Source organism: Strix aluco, chromosome 8 (genome assembly GCF_031877795.1).
Source record: "Strix aluco isolate bStrAlu1 chromosome 8, bStrAlu1.hap1, whole genome shotgun sequence".
NCBI lineage: Eukaryota > Metazoa > Chordata > Aves > Strigiformes > Strigidae > Strix > Strix aluco.
Window position 1 is genome coordinate 32,154,040 of NC_133938.1, and position 18,328 is coordinate 32,172,367.

At 42.0% G+C, this 18,328-nt stretch overlaps 1 protein-coding gene across 16 annotated transcripts in view; it reads right to left on the reverse strand.

Moving 5' to 3' along the window:
• The window catches only part of RABGAP1L (RAB GTPase activating protein 1 like), a 263,781-nt gene that overhangs the window by 31,440 nt on the left and 214,013 nt on the right, over positions 1-18,328 (reverse strand). The window contains exons 1-2 of one of the 16 annotated variants that reach the window (XM_074833053.1): positions 9,922-12,467; positions 7,954-9,040 (exon numbers count right to left, since the gene is read on the reverse strand). The exons of 11 other annotated variants lie outside the window; for them this stretch is intronic. In XM_074833053.1, coding sequence (XP_074689154.1) covers positions 7,954-8,064 — 111 coding nt within the window. In that variant the 5' untranslated portion in view covers positions 8,065-9,040; positions 9,922-12,467. 4 more of the 16 variants (XM_074833055.1, XR_012624184.1, XM_074833048.1 and 1 more) reach the window with 4 other exon arrangements.

The window sequence follows — 18,328 nt, forward strand, 5'->3', positions numbered from 1 at the left end:
TGCTCATGTTTAGTAAATCCTTAAAACAGCAGAGTTTCACTTAGACCAGAAGAAAATCCTGTATTACCAATATTTAAGAACCACAAATCAAATCATGTGGATGACTTTGGTTGGTTAGCTGAAACCCAGAAACCCACACACACGCTCTGCAGAGCTGATAAGGATCCAGCTGATAACTGGTGTAACTGATTCTACACCAATGTGATTTTATAAACTGTAGGTCCCATTTTATTCTTTATCTGCAGGTCTGTGATAAAAGTAACCTCACAGTTCTAACAATCTTCTCTAGCACCAGATTCACTACCACATGATAGATTTATTTTTTAAAAAAACCCCAAACCCCCAGAAGAGTATCCGATAGCCATAAAGCATGAATTAAAAAGCTTAGGAAACGGGTCAAAAAGCCACTGTCAAAGGGAACCGTTATTCAATGACATTTTTTATTTTTGGTTAATGACATTCTAAAGGGTGTCTTCTGAGACGCATAAAAGCTCCAGCACTATCAAACATTACATCAGTGGCCTAGAATTGAAAAATACAGTGCTGCTAATAAAATTTACAGATGACACGTGGATAGAAAGAGCAGTAAAGAACAAGAAGGAGGACCAGAAAATTGCACACATATATTTGAATTCCTGGAAATGGCTTACTCAAATGAAACACACCACTGTGCCGACTCCAGACCAAATGTACACAGGGCTTAACTACAGCGTGAAGAAGTAGATCTCCAGCTGGGGTTGAATCCCATGAAGAGATGGGATCAGTCCCAAGAAAGCACCATTTGGAAGTTTGGAAACTTTTCTGCTTTCTGGGAAGAACGGGGGACGGGGGACTGGGAGGCAGATGCTGTGAAAGCAGCCTGCCATCAGCTGGGCGAGACCTAGCTCTTCCTCCACAGCCCTCGCCCTCTCGCCTCACTGCTCGATGGCAAGCTGACCAAAATAATCCTTCAAAAATATGCTAATTTATTTTTTTTTAAATTTTTAAATTGTATCAGTACCATTCGTAACACAGCCCCACAAGTAGCTGCATCAGCAGCGCTCAGGAGGCCGTGCAGTGCGGTTTGGGACTGGGAACAAACACCGGCAGAGGGAGAAGGGCAGGAAATAACAGATCACCTTTGTGGTGAGAAAAATGTACCTCTGCCATCAGCCAGGCTGCGACAGAACGGCTAATGGGAGTCCCAGGATGTACAAGGAGAGGAAGAAGCAAGATGACAAGGGAAGTTTTAACCCTTGATCGTCACTGAGACCAATACTGGAATACTGCATCGAGTCCTGGGAGATGCAGTTGGGATAAAAAATAAAAATTAAGAGGATGCGGAGCAGAGCCACTGAACTGTTTTGTGCAGGGTGTAAATGCCTTGCAGCAGGAGGTTTAAGAGCTGAAGCTCCTCAGTTTGTACAAGAGAGCACAGACAGCTGAGTTGGTCCCAGCATGTAAGTACCTTCATAGGGATAAAATAAGTAATAGTACAGAATGCTGTACTCTGGCACAAAAACACATGCCAGATCCAAGATGGGAAGCTGAAACCAGAATGAATGTAAATGAGAAGTTAGAAACGTATTTTGAACAGTGAGTGATTAACAGATTACCATGCAAAATGATACCTTTCCCACCTCCTGTTACACTCAAACGAGAGCTGGATGCTTTTCCAGAAGAGCATTTAACAGAGATTTTCATTTTCAAAAAATGCTCCTGGAATGAAGTTGGATGAAAGAGATGATGCTTAAATAATTGAAAGGTGAAGATCTGCCTAGCCTTAACCTCTGTGAATGAGTGGGCAGGATGAACCACTCTCGTTTCCATGCAGTTGAACCCCGATGCCAAACATGGGCTACAGTACCACTGTCAGACACAGGTTGCACCGCAGAGCATTTAGCAGAAAAAGGAAAACCACTGGACCAATGTGCGCTGGTACAACACCAAAGACCAAGGCTGGGTGCAAGGTGGCAGCAGCTGACGGCTTCTCACGCAGCGGGGAGTTCACTCCTGTGCCCTCCCGCCTGCCAGATGCCGTGACTGCCTCCTGCCCCTGTACCCAAGGCTACGGCTTCATCTTTGACAGTTTCTATTCCACATTAATAACATACAGCAGCAAAAATGTGCTGCACACTGGAGGTTTAGGACAGCAGAAAACAAATGGGATGCAATATAAAAATAAATAGCCCAAGGCATTTTAGTACCAATTATTAATTTTCATGTTTAATAACAAATAAGTGATGAAGGTCAAATAAACATGAACAAGAATAAAATTATATGCCAGCTACACATTACCATAATATAAATTATAACGCTTCTTCACCGTTTATGAGTTCCACATTTTGGGCCAGATTTGTGTACATTAAACAAGCACTCTGCGAGTTTTATCAGACACGTGTCTGCTCCGTGATCAAGTCTGGTTTTAGTAGCAGGAGGGACCAGGACCTTACCCACTGCGGGGAGGTTTCCTCCTCTCTGGCCTGCAAAGATTTGTGTATGACAGCGGACATATGGGGGTTTCACACTGTCACTGCAGAAGTTGCACCAGTTTTCCTAAATATGCTGGAACTCCCAAGACTTTAAAACATGGGAGATCCAAGGAAGGAAGAGATTTCATTTTGATGTGTTTAGGTTTAACATCCAAAGGTGTCAACCAAGTCTTACTGAGAAAAAGTTGCAGCCAAACTAATATTCATATACATCAGTTACACTCTCAAATCTAAAATAAGTTAGTAAGCAAACTACAGTCTGATACGATGATCCATTTATTTAGCTTCATATAAGCAGTTTCCTTCACCAACTTCAAATCTTGATGAGTTTCAGGGGAAGAAGATAGCATTGTGGAGCTGATTTCTTAAAGCAGAATAAAAACGTAGAATTTCTATAAACAAAAAAATCAGGTGATATTTCATGTTATTTTTACTATTCCATATAAACATGGCTCATTTGATTTTTTTTTAAGATTTGTACTGGTAAAAGAAATTGCAGAAAAGCTAGTGAAACCAGAAGGGTGACAGGAGGCGTGAGCGGAATACACAAAACTGTTAATGATCGAAACGGAGTGGCTGGGTCCTGAAATCACAAGACAAGGGACTTGAGCAATCAAGGGAAGGGAAAGACAAGAACTATTGGAGCTTTTGTTTTTCTGGATCATCTGTTTAACAAATAAAATTCATTATTTTATTTGTTATACACACATACAAGAAAATTTTTGCTGCTCCAAAGACAAGGTGAGAGGATCAGGGGAGAATCTGTCTGCTCCTGCCCCACACAAGGAGGAAGGGGTGGAGGTGAGGCAGCTCCTAGAGACATCCTGAGAGCAGGATCCCTCCTCTTGGGAAGGGAAGGATGCAGATGAGGATTATATCTGCTGGGAAGAGCCGGTTCTTGTAACAGCGACCACCCAAACTGCCTTATTCCTCCTTTGGCAGTACCAACAGCAGCAGCATGCCAGCGGTAATGCCACCCAGGGAAAGATGGTCTTCAAAAGCTCAAATGCTGCCAGCTCCTCCTCACTGCAAGACCCCACACGAGGCAGACTTAGGGACTCATAGAAAAAAAACAGATTGGAAGGACTCTTCAGGAAGCATATAGACCAACCTCCTGCTCAGGTCGGGAAAGTCAGAGCATGCCGCTCATCAAAGTCTCCAAGGACAGAGAGGCCCGGGCCTCTCTGGGCAGAACTGCTTTCTTTCCCTTATGCTAAGCCAGAATTTGCTTTGTTACAAAGCATGACCATTTCTTCTTGTCTTGTCACTGTGTGCCTCCCAGAAGATATTGGCCCCATCCTTTCTAGGACCTTCTTTTAGGTGGCAGGAGGCTGCAATCCTGAGCTTTCTCCTTTTCAGGCTAAGCCACCCCAACCCTCTCGTCCCTCCCTCGTGCAGTCAGCCCCTGCCTTCCCGGTGTCCCTCTGCTGGAGTCGCTCTAGGTTGTGAATATCCCTTTTCAAAACTGGGTTCAGAGATGCAGCCTCACAACTGCTGGGTGGAAGGGAATAACCATGTCACCCGACATGCTGGCCGTGCCCTTGGTAAGGCCGCCCCGTGCACAGCTAGCTTTCGTCACCACTCGGGCATGCTCCTCACTCCTGTTGTCATGCACCACAGTTCCCAACACCCTTTTTGCACTGATGCTGTCCAGACACTTGGTCCCCAGCCTGCACAGACAATGGAGTTATTCCTACCCAGGGAGGAACCCAGGGGTTTGCATTTGCCTTTGCTGAACCTCAGCAGGTTCTTCTCAGCCCAGCCCTGCCGAGGTTCCTCTCGTCAGTATGTGTCCACCACTCTCCAGTTTTTGCTACCTGAAAACCAGGCTTTTGCCATGTGGAAAACAAGGTACGTCCTCTTCTGGTGTCTAGGCCTGAAGATGTTAAACAGTATTAGCCCCACTATCAACCCCAAAAAACAACGTTCAGCCAGCTGCCGTTAGACTTCCACCCGCTGACTGCTACGCCCTGTGCTCCTGCCAGGCCACGCAGTTTTTCACCCATCTGCTTTGAACCTCTTCAGTTTGGTTTCAATGGGAAATTGAGAGCCTAGAAATCGTTATGGCAGAGTCTGTAACCATGAATGATCTCTATGAAATGGCTGATAATTCCTCTGAGCAGAGAGCTAAACACAACAAGGCAGGCAGGCAAATGAAAATACAATGAAGCTTTCCAGAAGAATGTCCTTCAACTCTGGATTAAGAGGATTATACCACTTAGTATACCATTTTTATAAACCCTTGGATCCACATTTTCTGCAGATAAGTTGAGAATTGAAATTCCCTAGAGTAAAGCTACTCAATTCTTGCACAAACTACAGAGCAGTCCACTTTTATATGCTGCTTTGCATGTCTTTGTGAAGTAGCTTCAGAATAACTTGAAAGCAAGACCACACAGCAAAACAACCATGTGTCATGGTCACACTGCAATATGACTAATTTCAGTAAAATATATGTTGGAGGATTGTTATCATACAGCATTGCTTTGGAGCATATTTAACAAAACCTTATCTCAGATCATCTGAGATTTAATTGTCTAGTATTTATGTGCATCAAAGCAGCGCTACAAAACCACTGCTATGCTTTCCGCTGAAAAATCCGCATTTTCCATTGAAAAATATGACTAGAATTGATGTGACCTGGACAACAGCAGATAATTCTGATTTTCCTCACAAAGTTCATTACCTGTGTGGCAACGGACACGTCAGAAGGTTACGCAGAGCTGGCCTTAAGCATCAGCAACCCACAGCAGCTATCATCTGGGCCTGGTTTGGTTTCGGTATTAACCCTTTGCCACTTCATCTCCTAACATGTGGTTCTCTCCACTGTGCAAGAGCAGAGCACTCCTGTGCGCCCTGACCTATTGCACAATCCAAATGAACTATAATGAGATACTAGCTGCAAGATTTCTGGAACTACAACAAAGCCATTCTGGCATTCAAAGTGCAGAACAGGATGAAAGCCTTGAAACAACATTTTTTTTAAACTTTTCTCTGCAACCAGAGCAGCATACTAGAAACTCCTTTAAAAATAAATGAAACTTGGATTTTGCAAACAAATAGATGAATGCCAGATTGCAAAAATATCTGTGCTACTAACAAGAACTCTCAGAATAAACAAAAACTCTGCAAATTCTTTCTGCAGGATGTTACTTTATGTACAGTATGTACCTTTGTGCAGTCTGGTAAAATGACCAGGACAGAGTCAATAGGATTTGCCCCAACTTATCCCAATTGGCAGCTTGTCCCAAGATTAAACATAGCAGCAGAGAACTGAAAGAAACTTTCTGAGTCATCAGGTCCTGTCCCTTAGTAGTGCAGGCTCCCACGCACTGTCTAATCTTATCATAATCCCGTCGAGCTTCATCTTAAACCTCCTCAGGTTGTTTGCAGCATTTTTTGCTTAGTTAATATACTTCAAAACCATTTACAAAAGTAGTTAAGGATTTCCTATGTAAACCCTAGAAATTATATTTCTTAACCAATTTACTAGTACACAATGCACTGAAACATGTTAATACTCTTTGATGCAGAAAAAAAAAAAGTTGATAAGAACACATACTTACACTAAAGTCAATCATGCAGATCTAATAAATAATGGTAATAATGATGCTTTTCCTCCCAAGGTTCTTCCATGTAAGTATCTCTGTAGTTACTTTATAGAGAAGCATTTTTTTTAAAAAAAAGGTTATTTCACCTTATTTTCAGAGTGGCAAAAATCAGCTGGAGCTGTAATGTGACACCAGTTCCTCTCTCCTCCAGTCACTCTGGAGGAATCTAGAGATACATAACACAATGTCTGTTACTTTTGCTCTGAAGCTATACAAAACTTAAGAGGCCATCACCGAGTCCGTTTAAGCAGCACTTTTGAAAGATTTAAATTACAGGGTAAGCCATCCATGAAATGTTTTCTTACCACAAGGATTTTAATTTAAACAACTGCAGTACTGGCTCTAGAACACACAAGCGGTTCAGGACAGGAGGCGTCCAGGAAACCCCACTGTCATCATGTGCTCCGCAGAAGGGCCTCTCCCAGAGCCCCCCGGCAGGGACCTTCTCTGCGGGCACCTGGCTCCTGCCAGCCCTACTGCAACGCCAGTACCTGTCTGAAGGGAAGATAATAAATGCTGCAATAGCAATCAGCTAAGGCAGAAAAGGAGGAAAGGTTGTGGCTGGACAATGAATTAATGTATCCCACATATTTAAAAATATCCAGCATGGAAAAGTATCATAATATGATGGTTAAGTTAAAACCTACTTGGAGCCCAATCTCCAACCAAGGTCATATTAAAATACAGAGTTTTGTCTACACTGGATTTCCATATTTACGATCTAACTATTCTAATGGACCTTGTAAATTCTAGGCTAGAGGAGGCCAGAGACAGAGAAAGGCACCATAATGACAGCGATTGGGTAGAACTCCGGTTTAGATCCAGAGGTCTGTGGGAGATACAGGTTCATGCACCCGAGATTTCCTGAGCATGGACAGGCAGAAAAACCCAAGCAGGAAATAAGTGTAGAGAGGTTTTACACAAGAAAAGCACGTTCTTCCTCTTCTGAGAGCACCTCCCTTTATCACAGCTTAGTGAACTACCTAGATACAAACACATATACAGACCAAAACCCGCAAACACAAATGCTTAATTGGGTTGCTAAATAACTAGCCTGATTTGTATTCAGACTGAAATTTTAACTATATCTGCTTTCAAGTTAAGCTCAACAGCTATACATTTTTATTTTCAAACTGACTGCTTCTAGGCAGACTGGCTCACACATGGGCTCAGCTGTAGAATTTGAGACCAAAGATGAACTTTGGTACTTTGGCACCAAACTTCAGAGTCTAAACTACTGATTTGAATGCAGCTCCCTGCAAGTGCTGGGATCTCCATGAGGGAGGAGGATGACCACACTTACACATGTCATTTACATAAAGATACACACTACTCATGAAAAAAGGAAAAGGTCATTTAACTAAAAAGTTTTTACAGATATTTATGCTGATTTCAGAAGAACATGTAAAAGTGTAACATCACCATTCCCATGCAAGGGACAGGTTCTCTTAGTGATGACGATGACCTAAACCCCAGATCCTTGGCATACACTGAGCATCTGGCCTGAACTTTTAACTGATGTGCTACGACACGAAAGTGTTTACATCATTTAGTGCTGATTCCATGGTTAGATAAGTTCAGTCATTTGCCAGTTTAATTATTATTTCAATATTATTTAAAAAATATTATTTTAACTATTATCCTACTGAGCAGATCACCTTCTAAACTTAGTAGCTCAGAAAGATATTATTTGAATAATCTTATCTCTTCTGAAATAAATTACTTTAATTTTGTTGATGCATGATGGCAAATTTCTGAAAAAGTAATAAAAAGAGAAACTAAAGAATAAATAGCTTTCAGCAGAAGGACTTAACTACTGGACAGAACACACCCTTAAGCATTATTGGCAAAGGAGCAAGAGCAACACCTACCACAGATTTGGGTTTGCTGACTGCCACCAGATTGGCCAGAAAGTCTTCATCGTACAGCTGGCTAAAAACATGGGCATCGTAAGCCACCGTTATGGAGATTTCTTCCATCATTTTGCCGGCAAGCTGCCGTTAGTGGCCAGAGCAGGTTGACAATCCAAGGCTGAACCTTGGCTTAGTTCCGTGGCAGTTGTTCACACCCACCTGAAGAAGCTAATGAGGAAGGAGTGTCACAAGAGAAAATATGACCCAGCAGATTAGCTTCTGTGTGGGTTTTCCTCTCAAGGGTGCCTTTTATTATCATGGGAAGCACATATGAAACACCTGCTCACACTCCCAACACCCAGCTCACAAAAGGCATTTGAGAAGTTTGGTGAAAGCCAGGGAACCTGTTTTAATTCCAGTATTAGGCTGAAGATGAAAAAGCAGTAGCCAAACCAGATTAGTATTAAGCAAGAAAAGATCCGTCAGTGCTTGACAGCAGGACTGGAATCACTTCTGCTCTTCTCGAACTTTGTAACAATTGTTTATTCTTTATATCCAGTTTTCTCCCACGAAAGCTGATATTCTTGTTAGCAGAGTCTCACTTTCCAATGAATTGCCTCTTCTGGCTTATTTGTAAATTCACAGAGACCAGTGTAATGATGATTTCTTTCAGACGTTCCTTGGAATTTTCCACAAGTTTCTAAATCTTGTCTTTAAAATCTTTAAAAACACTCACGTTCGCTTTTAGACAGATCTGAACTGCATTTTGTGCCATGTGGATACTTTGATTTTAGCAGCAAGATGATGGCATTAAGTCACAACCCTCCAAAAAAAGTCCTTCAGCTTCTGTTTGTAATACAGGGTAAAACAGCCATGCAAAATGCAATAAAGGCTGCAAGCTCTTCCTTGAATAAACTCCCACCTCCACAAGTGAAATAAAACCAACTTATGCAATGGAAACTTTCCACAGTAGAAGGTTTTTAACCTGAATCTGGGACCTGTTTGCTTTTAATCAAGAAGTGATACGGTATCTCTTGTCTGAGTCCTAAACAGCGTAGCTGCCTTCCAAATCGCTCATGACTTTCCAATTCATTTATCATAATACCTGAGACAGAGAAAAAACCAGAGCAAGGAAAAAATTCAGAAAAAATCACTAAAAATCAATATTCTCAAAACTAAAAATGAAAATCTAGAAAATAATAAGTGATTTGAAGAAACAAACAAAATATCCCCAAATGAAACTCCTTTCAGGAAACTCAGGGAAGGTAAAACTCCTAACCAAATCAGCACTTCTGCTTAGACTCATCTACGACATTTTTATCTTCTCTGGAAGCCTTTTGTTCTTCCTGGTGAAACATCATACCTGCTCAAGAAACATAAATCTTTTCAGCCGTGCATTTGTCTCCAAAAAGAATACGTGCTGGATGCTGCAAATCTGGTAGAAATTTCCAGTTCAGGTTGTCAGTAGCGTATGGTTACGCTCTCGCTTTCCTGAATAAACAGGGTCAGACCCACCTTGCTTTTCTCTTTTTCCTGTGCTCCTGGAGTATCTTTATCAAAGATTACACGGGTATCTAAATAGCACCAGGTGCTATTTGCATCTGAATAGGAAACTTGAGCAACAGCTGTAGCATACAGGATTAAAAACCCAACATCTCTTTCACTTAAATAGGGGGGGAAAAATTACATGTTATTGCTAGGAAACAGAGAGAGTTCTAATAGGCTTATGGCAAACAAAAAATGCAGCACTTGAGGTTAAATCCTTGAGACTAAAAGCAGATTCTGATCTTGCTTAACCCTTGCAGGAGGAAGAAAGGTATTTTTTCGTTGAAATGCGCCTATAGTGCATTTTTAAAAAAATTTTCTTCAAAGGCTTGCAAATTCTTTTCCAGTTAATTCCCACTGTCGAAATACTTTAGATTCCGATCCTGAAGCGATATCCAGCTCACGAGACTGCTCTCCGTGTCACCTGTACAAAAATCATACCTGCTATGCTAAATCCTGCTCAGGTTTTCCAAAGCGCTTTAAATGACCGCTTCCTCTTTGCATTCATTGCCTGGTGGGGTGGGTTTATTTTTTCTTGTAGCAAAAGTTCAAAGCTACGAGTGGCTCCTCCTTGGCTGCCTCCGAGGTGTGCTGACAAAGGCACCTGTTGTAAGAGGTAAAGAAAGTCCCTTCCCACAGCCCCTCCCGCCTCGCTGCACCCTCTCCGGAGGCTCCCCACAGGGACTGACATTACGCTGGAATAGTCATGTAGGCGCAGGGGAGAGAGCAGGCGGTGTAACAACAAACATTCCCATGTTAATGAGAGACCAATTTAATTCTGCAATAAGGGCAGGAGGTGGAGAATGCAAATTATCAGACGTATTCTGCAGCTGCAGCTACTCGAAACCCTCCCCCGATTTAGCCAACAGACATTTCTATTTATAAGGAATTATGGACCAGAACCTATATTCCTTTTTTTTTTTTCATCTTAAATAGAAAGGTTACAATGACTTAACAGCGCTAAATCTACATGTTACTATTCTATTATTGGCCGAATAATTATTCTCATATCTATTCTTAACAGAGGACTTGTAATTTTGGCATGTTCTAACTAGCAATCGCAAGAATTAACTGATTTCTGATATTGGCTAATGCATATCTTTACTTTTAAAAGGATGTTTTTCAGCTGTTGTTTCAAGCAAATGGAGCTGAGCTGCCCACAAATCCCTCCGAACCTGCATTTTACATCTGTGTTAACAGTCTGTGCTGTACTCTGAATCAGCGCACAAAATCGTAAGTACCAAGCTAGTTAAACTAAACCTTTTAAATTAAACTGACTGAAGCAAATATGTCCACCCAGATACAGTGGTACCATGCTCACACTGAGGAACTGGAAAGGAAAAGGCAGAGAGATGCCCTTGACCACCTCCTCAGGCCGCACTACACACTCCTCCCAGCGTTTCAATACAGAGCCTTCCCCTCAGCCAGGGTTTCTCAGTGCTGAAGTGATGAATAATCTACCAAAAGACAATAAAAACCACGTAGTACAGCTTCATATTTCTTTAAAGCAAACAGCACTTCTCTGTATGACACCACGTCTACCTTGCAGCTGCCTTCCTCAAGGAACAGGAACACAGTCCCCTCCACGACATAGTTTTGAAAGCGTACCTCCAAAGCAGGAATTTTTGGAGAAGCAGTTCAACCAAGCAGTCAGGACGACAGAGCAGAGCCAGCAGAAGGACAGGTGAGCTGCAGAAAACTGTTAACTAATTAAGGTAAGTAGCCCTAATTACAGTTGTTGGGATTTATATGCTGGTGGATAATAGAGGTGAATGGAAAATTCCTGAATTGAGCAAACCAGCTAGCTTAGCAAAGCAAGATCCTGCTCACTCCCAAGATAAATTCACTCTCACTCCACCCCCAGGAATGTCTTGCTGCTATCTGACGGGGATAGGATCTTCTGATAGACGGGAAAGCGTTACGTATGTGAGGTATGTGCAGCTTCTTGCTAAGCGCTCCTTTCCTGACACCACATTACTGAAACACAAAGGCGTTTTCTGCGATTTGCTTTTCGTGTATTAACGAATCTGGGAGGATCACAGCAGTCTTCAGATAAGGCAACATAAAACTCCTTTCAGAGCACTTGGAATGGCAATTGGCAGCCTTCAAGATAAGTTTACGGGTTTTTTTTTCCCCAAATAGGAATGAATAATGGTGGTATCATGGTCTTTTCACAATTCCCTATCTATTAATGACCTGTAAGAACTGTTTCGAACACAACCAGCAAGTGAAAAACACCTGGTTACAAGTCAAATGCTGTGAATCCCGAAGCATGTTCTCTCCTCACCCACCAAGGGCTGGCCGACCATCAGAGAACAGCAGATAGCCCAGATCTTCCCGTCCACACACTCAGTCCCCTGCGGTGCCACCGACAGCCCCCGCAGACATCGCTGCTGCCCGGAGGAAGCTGCTCGGCTGTGCCACACCAAATGCCCATGCTGGAGAGAAAGGCAGGGAGCAGCTGCCCGGGTGGTTATCCCAGTGAAACAAGGAGCAAAGCATTTACTGCTGTGCTGGTGCAGTCTTCGAGAAGGCTGCGATTTTATTCCTAACTTTGTTCCAGTTTTAGACATCAGAAGGTAAAAGCCTTCAGATGTGTTTTTGGATTCAAAGTGAGAAGCGAACGCTAAACCACTGCTCGCAGGAATGCCCTGTATCATTTGAGAGAAGGAGTTGCCAGGCTCAGGCTGATCTATAGTTCAGCAATTGCTTCTCCAAGTTTTATTTTTATTATTTAAAATGTCAAACAACATGGCCTATTTTTTTTTCCCCAAAGAAGTGGGTGTATGCACCTGTGTTTCTCCTAAAATAATCCTCCAAATGTGTGGAAAAATCTGGGCTTGATGTGCTTTAGCATATGTACTTACACGGGTGAATCCTCCCAATTTGCAGCTACGCCACATTCTCCTGATCTGAAAGCAGGCAAGGCTGTAAACTCATTTTCACAGATTAAAGCCAGCAAAGCCATCCTGCCGGAGAGAGCGAATGTTTCTCTCCTGGCAGTGGCAGAGGTCAGTCAGTGTGGCTGGAATTGCTGAGGCAGAAGCATTCCTGACAAACCGGTGTCGCTGGCGTGCGCTCCTCCGCAGTGTAAATGTGTAGCCCACCGTAGGGAAAAGCAGAGGACTTCTGAGTCTTCATTTGATGGTGCCAGCTCTGCCTCTTGAATTATTTCCTGTAAGCACAAATACTAGAGGAGGGCAGTACTATTGCCCTGGTCTCCTTCAGTCTTACAGGAAAGCACTAACAGCAAAGTCATTGCAAAAGCAGGAGGAACCTTTACAAATGTATTCACTGCTTCATTACGGATTAAAACTAACACAGCAGAAAAGCAGAAAATACCCAAATCCCCTGCGCTCCCAGCCTCCCCAAATCAGCTGTGCGCCACACAAAAAGCTAGTTCTGCTCCCGTGCAACAACTGCTGTGTAAGGATTTTCTTCCACAAAATTCCTAGATCATCTTTAAAGCTCATGAAAAGAAGTAAAATTACTTATTAGCCTCACCTCTAAAACTACAAAGGCTGGAAAAGCAGGCCAGCTGACAGCCCGCCAACCTGTTGAAGGTCACTCCCTGTATTTTTAAAGCATATTCTTGATTAATTCTGTTCTGTGTATTCTGTTTCTCAAAGAGATGGTTATTAATGCCTGCAGTTTTAAAGGGTTTGGGTCAAGTTTGCATTTCATTTCAGGTTTTACATTAACTTGAAACTACAGCTAAACAAGGGCACGAAGCTGTCTGCAGCAAAACTGCCCATTTTGATTTCTAAAAACCATACAAACCTGAAAAAGATTAAACAGCAACATAGCTGGGATGCCAGCCTACAGGTACGTACTCATTATTATTCAGCTCAGTCCATTCCAGATTATTTTGCAGACTTTTAAACTAACTCATGACTCTCTTGTGATTTTTAATTAATTAAATTCACACTTCTACTTTATGTTTTCATATTTCTTTTCCATACTGCCACTATCATTTTCTAAGGGCCCTAAAAGTTATTTCCTCTCTTCAGTTACTTTTCCTTCAGATGTCAACTGTCTGGCAGAAATTTCTCGCTTCATGAACTTCCTTCTTGTCTGCCAAGAATCTGTGTTAGAGTTGGGACGACATTGTGCTTGGTCGTGTTTTTCCAGAGGCGAAGGCAGCACAGGGCTGATCACTCCAAACTACCGGTGCAGTTTATTGCACGGCCCCACAAAGAGCTGCGGTGTGACGGGTCATGGAGGTGGTGGTGCGGGGGAACAGGGAAAGAGCCAGACATCCCTGAGCCAGTGTTGCTACCAAGTAAAAGGAATACTGAATCTTACTGTGAGGTTTTGGAAATCCTAGCCTTTGGCTGTTGAAAAAACACATTTTACAGGGTATCCAGGGCATACATTGTATGTAGAACACAATATAACTGACTGAGGTTTAAAACAGAGCTGAGCATATTTCCTCCTTCTCCATCCTTCTACTTTAGCAAAATAAGTGATTTTTTTTTTCCTGTTTTCAAAGGCAAGGGGTGGTACTGGTGAGCTCCACAACATGCAAACAGCTACTCCAGCCTAACGCGCTCTGAGCGGGGCCACACCAGTTTGCACTGCAGACATCTCTACGGAAACCGTTCAGAAGGAAAAGGCAGAAATTCCTGAACTGACTTAGAGCATAATTTCCTGAAAAGCGCCAGACTTCTGCCACCTGTTTCACGTTTCACCCTTTCTCTTTGGGGACCCATTTTTTACCTCCTGCCGGTTCAGTGAGGGCAGGTGCCCATTAACAACTCAACACCCCAACTGAGGGAGGCGGCAGCAGCTCAGGAGCAGGGCAGGGTACCAGGGCCCTTCCTACCCCAGGGCCACGGCCAGGGGCTCCTGAACCTATGCCCTCTGAGTCAAATCAGCGCAAACAGGTCCCTCCGGCTCCTGAAGGGACAAACATTAACAATCTGTTTGCCATTCTAAACGTCTCAGATATATATTCCCTGGGGCAATTAATCCAACAGTCGAATAACGTTTGTATGGCATTTAGACCGTGCAAATGCCATTGAGAGCTAAATTCCATAATAAACTGATCCTAACCCAACACTACCTGTGAAATGTATTTTAAACTTGTTGCATTTATCACTTCAACAGGTATTGAAAAAAAAAAATGGGGTCAAGCATATTTTTCAAGAATATGACTACAGCAGTTGTATAGGAATGCTTTGCACTTACAATTATTTGTATGGATTTCTGGGCTGGTTTCAGTGTAGCTTGATCCAGGGATTTCACCCAAATAGCCCGCAAGCTAATGCAAGCAGAGCCAAATTTGATCAAGCAAAAGCTTCACTGGAGTAACAGAGCTAGTTCAGGCTTCATGCAAACAATAATCATACAGCAAGTATATATCTGTATCGCTACCTTCACCCATGGCCTACTGTCTTTTCATTTACAGCGTATGATCAGCAAAGAAAAGATGCTAATTAACATCAAGTAGCACGTTAAAGAGTGACATCCATCACATAGAGACTCACACTGGAGCTCAGGACTGGGGCTTCTCATTCTGAACCCACATCTAACTTTCTTTCTCAAGGTAGATACATCTTTCCATACTTTTCTTTCCCTCCCCAGAGAGGGGTCAACACTCCTTATCTACCTCCCAGAGTAAGATTAATAAAGGGAAAATGAATAAAAAATGCAAAACTGTAAGTGGTATTATTGTTGTTGTTGTTATTATCATGTTGTATGTCAAGCTTTCTCCAGACTGCTGTTAAATGTCTTATGAACCAGCCATGCGGCACATGGAGATCGCAATGACATCTTTACCTGGATGACCTGTCTGAAGCTGCCTATATCACATCAGATTTTAGTATCTTTACTGACTGACACTTTGCACCTGACCTTTAGCCTGGGACAAGAAAAAAAGGAGAAAGAATGACAGGCTGAAGAGCCAGGCACTGTGAGAAATTCTTGTAGTTAAATAAAAGAAAAAAAAAGGCAGGACCACAACACATCCTCTGTCCATCAAAACTGCTGGAGCTCGCCCGGCACAAACCCACTATAATATACTCTGCTGTGCAATGATTAGGCAGGGGCTGCTGTGCTGGTACCCCTGGAGCACCATGGCAAAGCTCCAGAAAGGTCTGTGGCCACGTCTTCCACGTGGACCCCCTGACAGAAGCCTCATGGAAAAGGTGAGACATCTCTATGTGTAAATAGGACACTAGTAATGGCATATTCTCAAAACAAAAAATAAATCTGCAGTATGATTGCTTGGAAGATGAGGTAAAGAGTAATTAAGACTGAAATGATGTGGGTGAGCAGGAAATGGCACATGGTGTCAGCAAACTGGACTAAACCAGACAGACTAGTCCAAGTATCTCAGTGGTTGAGGTATAGAAGTCAGACAGTTTGATTGTGAGATGCAGTCTAGACTGAGGCATGCTTGAAGACTCTGAAATGAGATTATTTCATGCATTATACATTAAAAGTACAAACTACCGATACTTTCCAAGAGAGCAGCACATCCCACAATGCTGGAGTTAAAAACAAAAGCATTAATTTGGAGGTCAAACGACCGAATGCAGCCAAAGAAGTCCAGAAAACAGCACTTGCTAGTATATATTTATACCAAAGATGATTAACAGCTATCTGATACAGAAAGCATTTGACATGAGATCCATTTGCTGGGAAAGATGGAAGGTAACTAAGTCTCAGTACTCCCCTGGACAAATTCCCCTGGAATTTGTACAGGTCAGCTGCAGAGGAGGAAAGAAGCTCAGGACCCTGCAAGCTGATCAGCTGTATAAGACTACCAGCAGCATCCACTAATCTAAGCTTCGCATAATCCTTTGCCACTAAAGCCCTATTCATCATCATCTAGCACAGTGAAAGGGAAATTCTGTTCCCAGAAGATGATTTGGGAGACAAACTATTTCAGTGCTTAACTGTGCTGATCTAGTCTCCTACTGTGAAAATCTGCATCTACGTTTAATGCTTTAATATACCACAATGAGAAAAGCTTCTGTATTTACATATGATTTAAAGATTAACCTGTCTTGATTTGACTACTAATAAGCTTATTTTAAGAGCTCAAATGGTATGTATGAAGGGGGAGAGAAGGCAGGTTTTTCCACAAGTTATCAAAGAGCTCTCTATGTGATAATGAGGGATTTTTCTTCAGAAGCCAGAGACCAGACATATTTCCATATAGTCTTCTACCCTCTCCATTTGTCTTATTCCAAGTTGTCTTTCATTTAAAGTCTGGACTATAGGTCTTGTATCACTACTACTATTACATCTATGCAACTAAAAGAAATGAGACACTCCCTAAAAAAGAAAAAAATAAAGTCAAATCAGGAATTGGTCCAGCTTAGCACAGATGTCCACAGGGCAAGAGAACATTTTCTCCTCATATATCCACGTGCTCAGGCTGGGCACAATGTACTGCTCAAGCTGAGGTCAGTATTTCTGCCATGCATGCATGGGCTGTGCTTCCTTGGAAGCTCACTCACTCCCAGTGCTCCTCTTGACTCCCCTCAACATCCAAATAAAGGTCTATATTTAGAGAGAAAATTGAGCCATGACTTCTAATCTGTTCTTGATTTTCTAACATGCCTTTTATACAGGGGAAGTGCTTATGCACAATTCTTTCTGCAAGGAATGCAAGGGAAGTGCCTGGAATGAATAAGAGCTAATTTTTGTTTGATTTGAAGGAAAAAAAACCAAAAAGAACACAACAGCAAAGAAGACCAGAGGATGCAATAAAATTTAGGATAATTTGCTAAAAGAAGTTTTAAAAAAGAGATTTCTACTATAAAATTCTATAAAGTTTCCAAATCATACTTTTTATATGACGAACATCATTATTTTCACTGTTTGGAAAGTCAATCCCCTAAGCAAAACAGGAAAAGCATGCTAAAAAAATGGGAAAGTTGGGTTTATAACCATAAAAAAGTAAGAGATACCATTCTTTTACTTCTCTCAGTTTTGATGTTGGTTATGAATGAGAAGGCAGCAGTTTCAGCCGACCATCCATCGGTATTCAGAAAGGATACCATCTATAAAATTTCAACTCTGTGTTTCCAGTTCAAATTAACAGGGGGGAAATCAGTGTCTGCATTTGTTCCCTCATTTTGAAACTGCAAGAATAAGCCCCAAGGGTTTGTTCTTTTGCCTACAACAATAGTGAACTGCACCCTTTAATCTAATGGTGTAAACAAGATGTTGATCTGAAAATGAAGGAAAATAAACCAATTCATAATAAACTAATAATTAACATGAAAAAGAAAAGCTATATTGCTGTCTCCATATGAATATTATATATAATGTAAATCCAGGTGACATATGTAATGGTTTGAAAGGTTATAGATGTCCTTGTCTGCTGCATTTGTGGGAGAATAACTCAGTTTCTAATTACTCTTTAAAAAGTGGTGAAGGATTTGATCACCTTTCTCAGCCATATGATGGTTGTTTCTTGGAATGCCACACAGTATTTTTCTTCTCTAGACAAGTCTCACTGCAGAACTTTGCAATAACCTGGAAAACTAAACACAGACTTAGCAACACTCCCGGGACTGGAAGAGTTGCCTGGGGACTGGCAGTTCATTTAGCAGTACGTTAGCTGGGCTCCCCCCAGTTTTAAGGAGGGTGAAATGAATGAGGCACACTGGTGATCCTTGTGATACAGCGTATCCCTGACGTTGCACAGTATCGACATGGCTGGGAGGGACCATATCTCTATTGAACTGTCTTGGGGAAAAAAGAGAAACAAAAGAATAGGTTCCTTAATACTACTTAGGACTAGCAAATTGAGAAAGACCAGAAACATGAGTCAGATTTTTCTTATCTCTCATAATGAAGTGTGACAGAAGCAAGAGAAAAAGCTCATTCT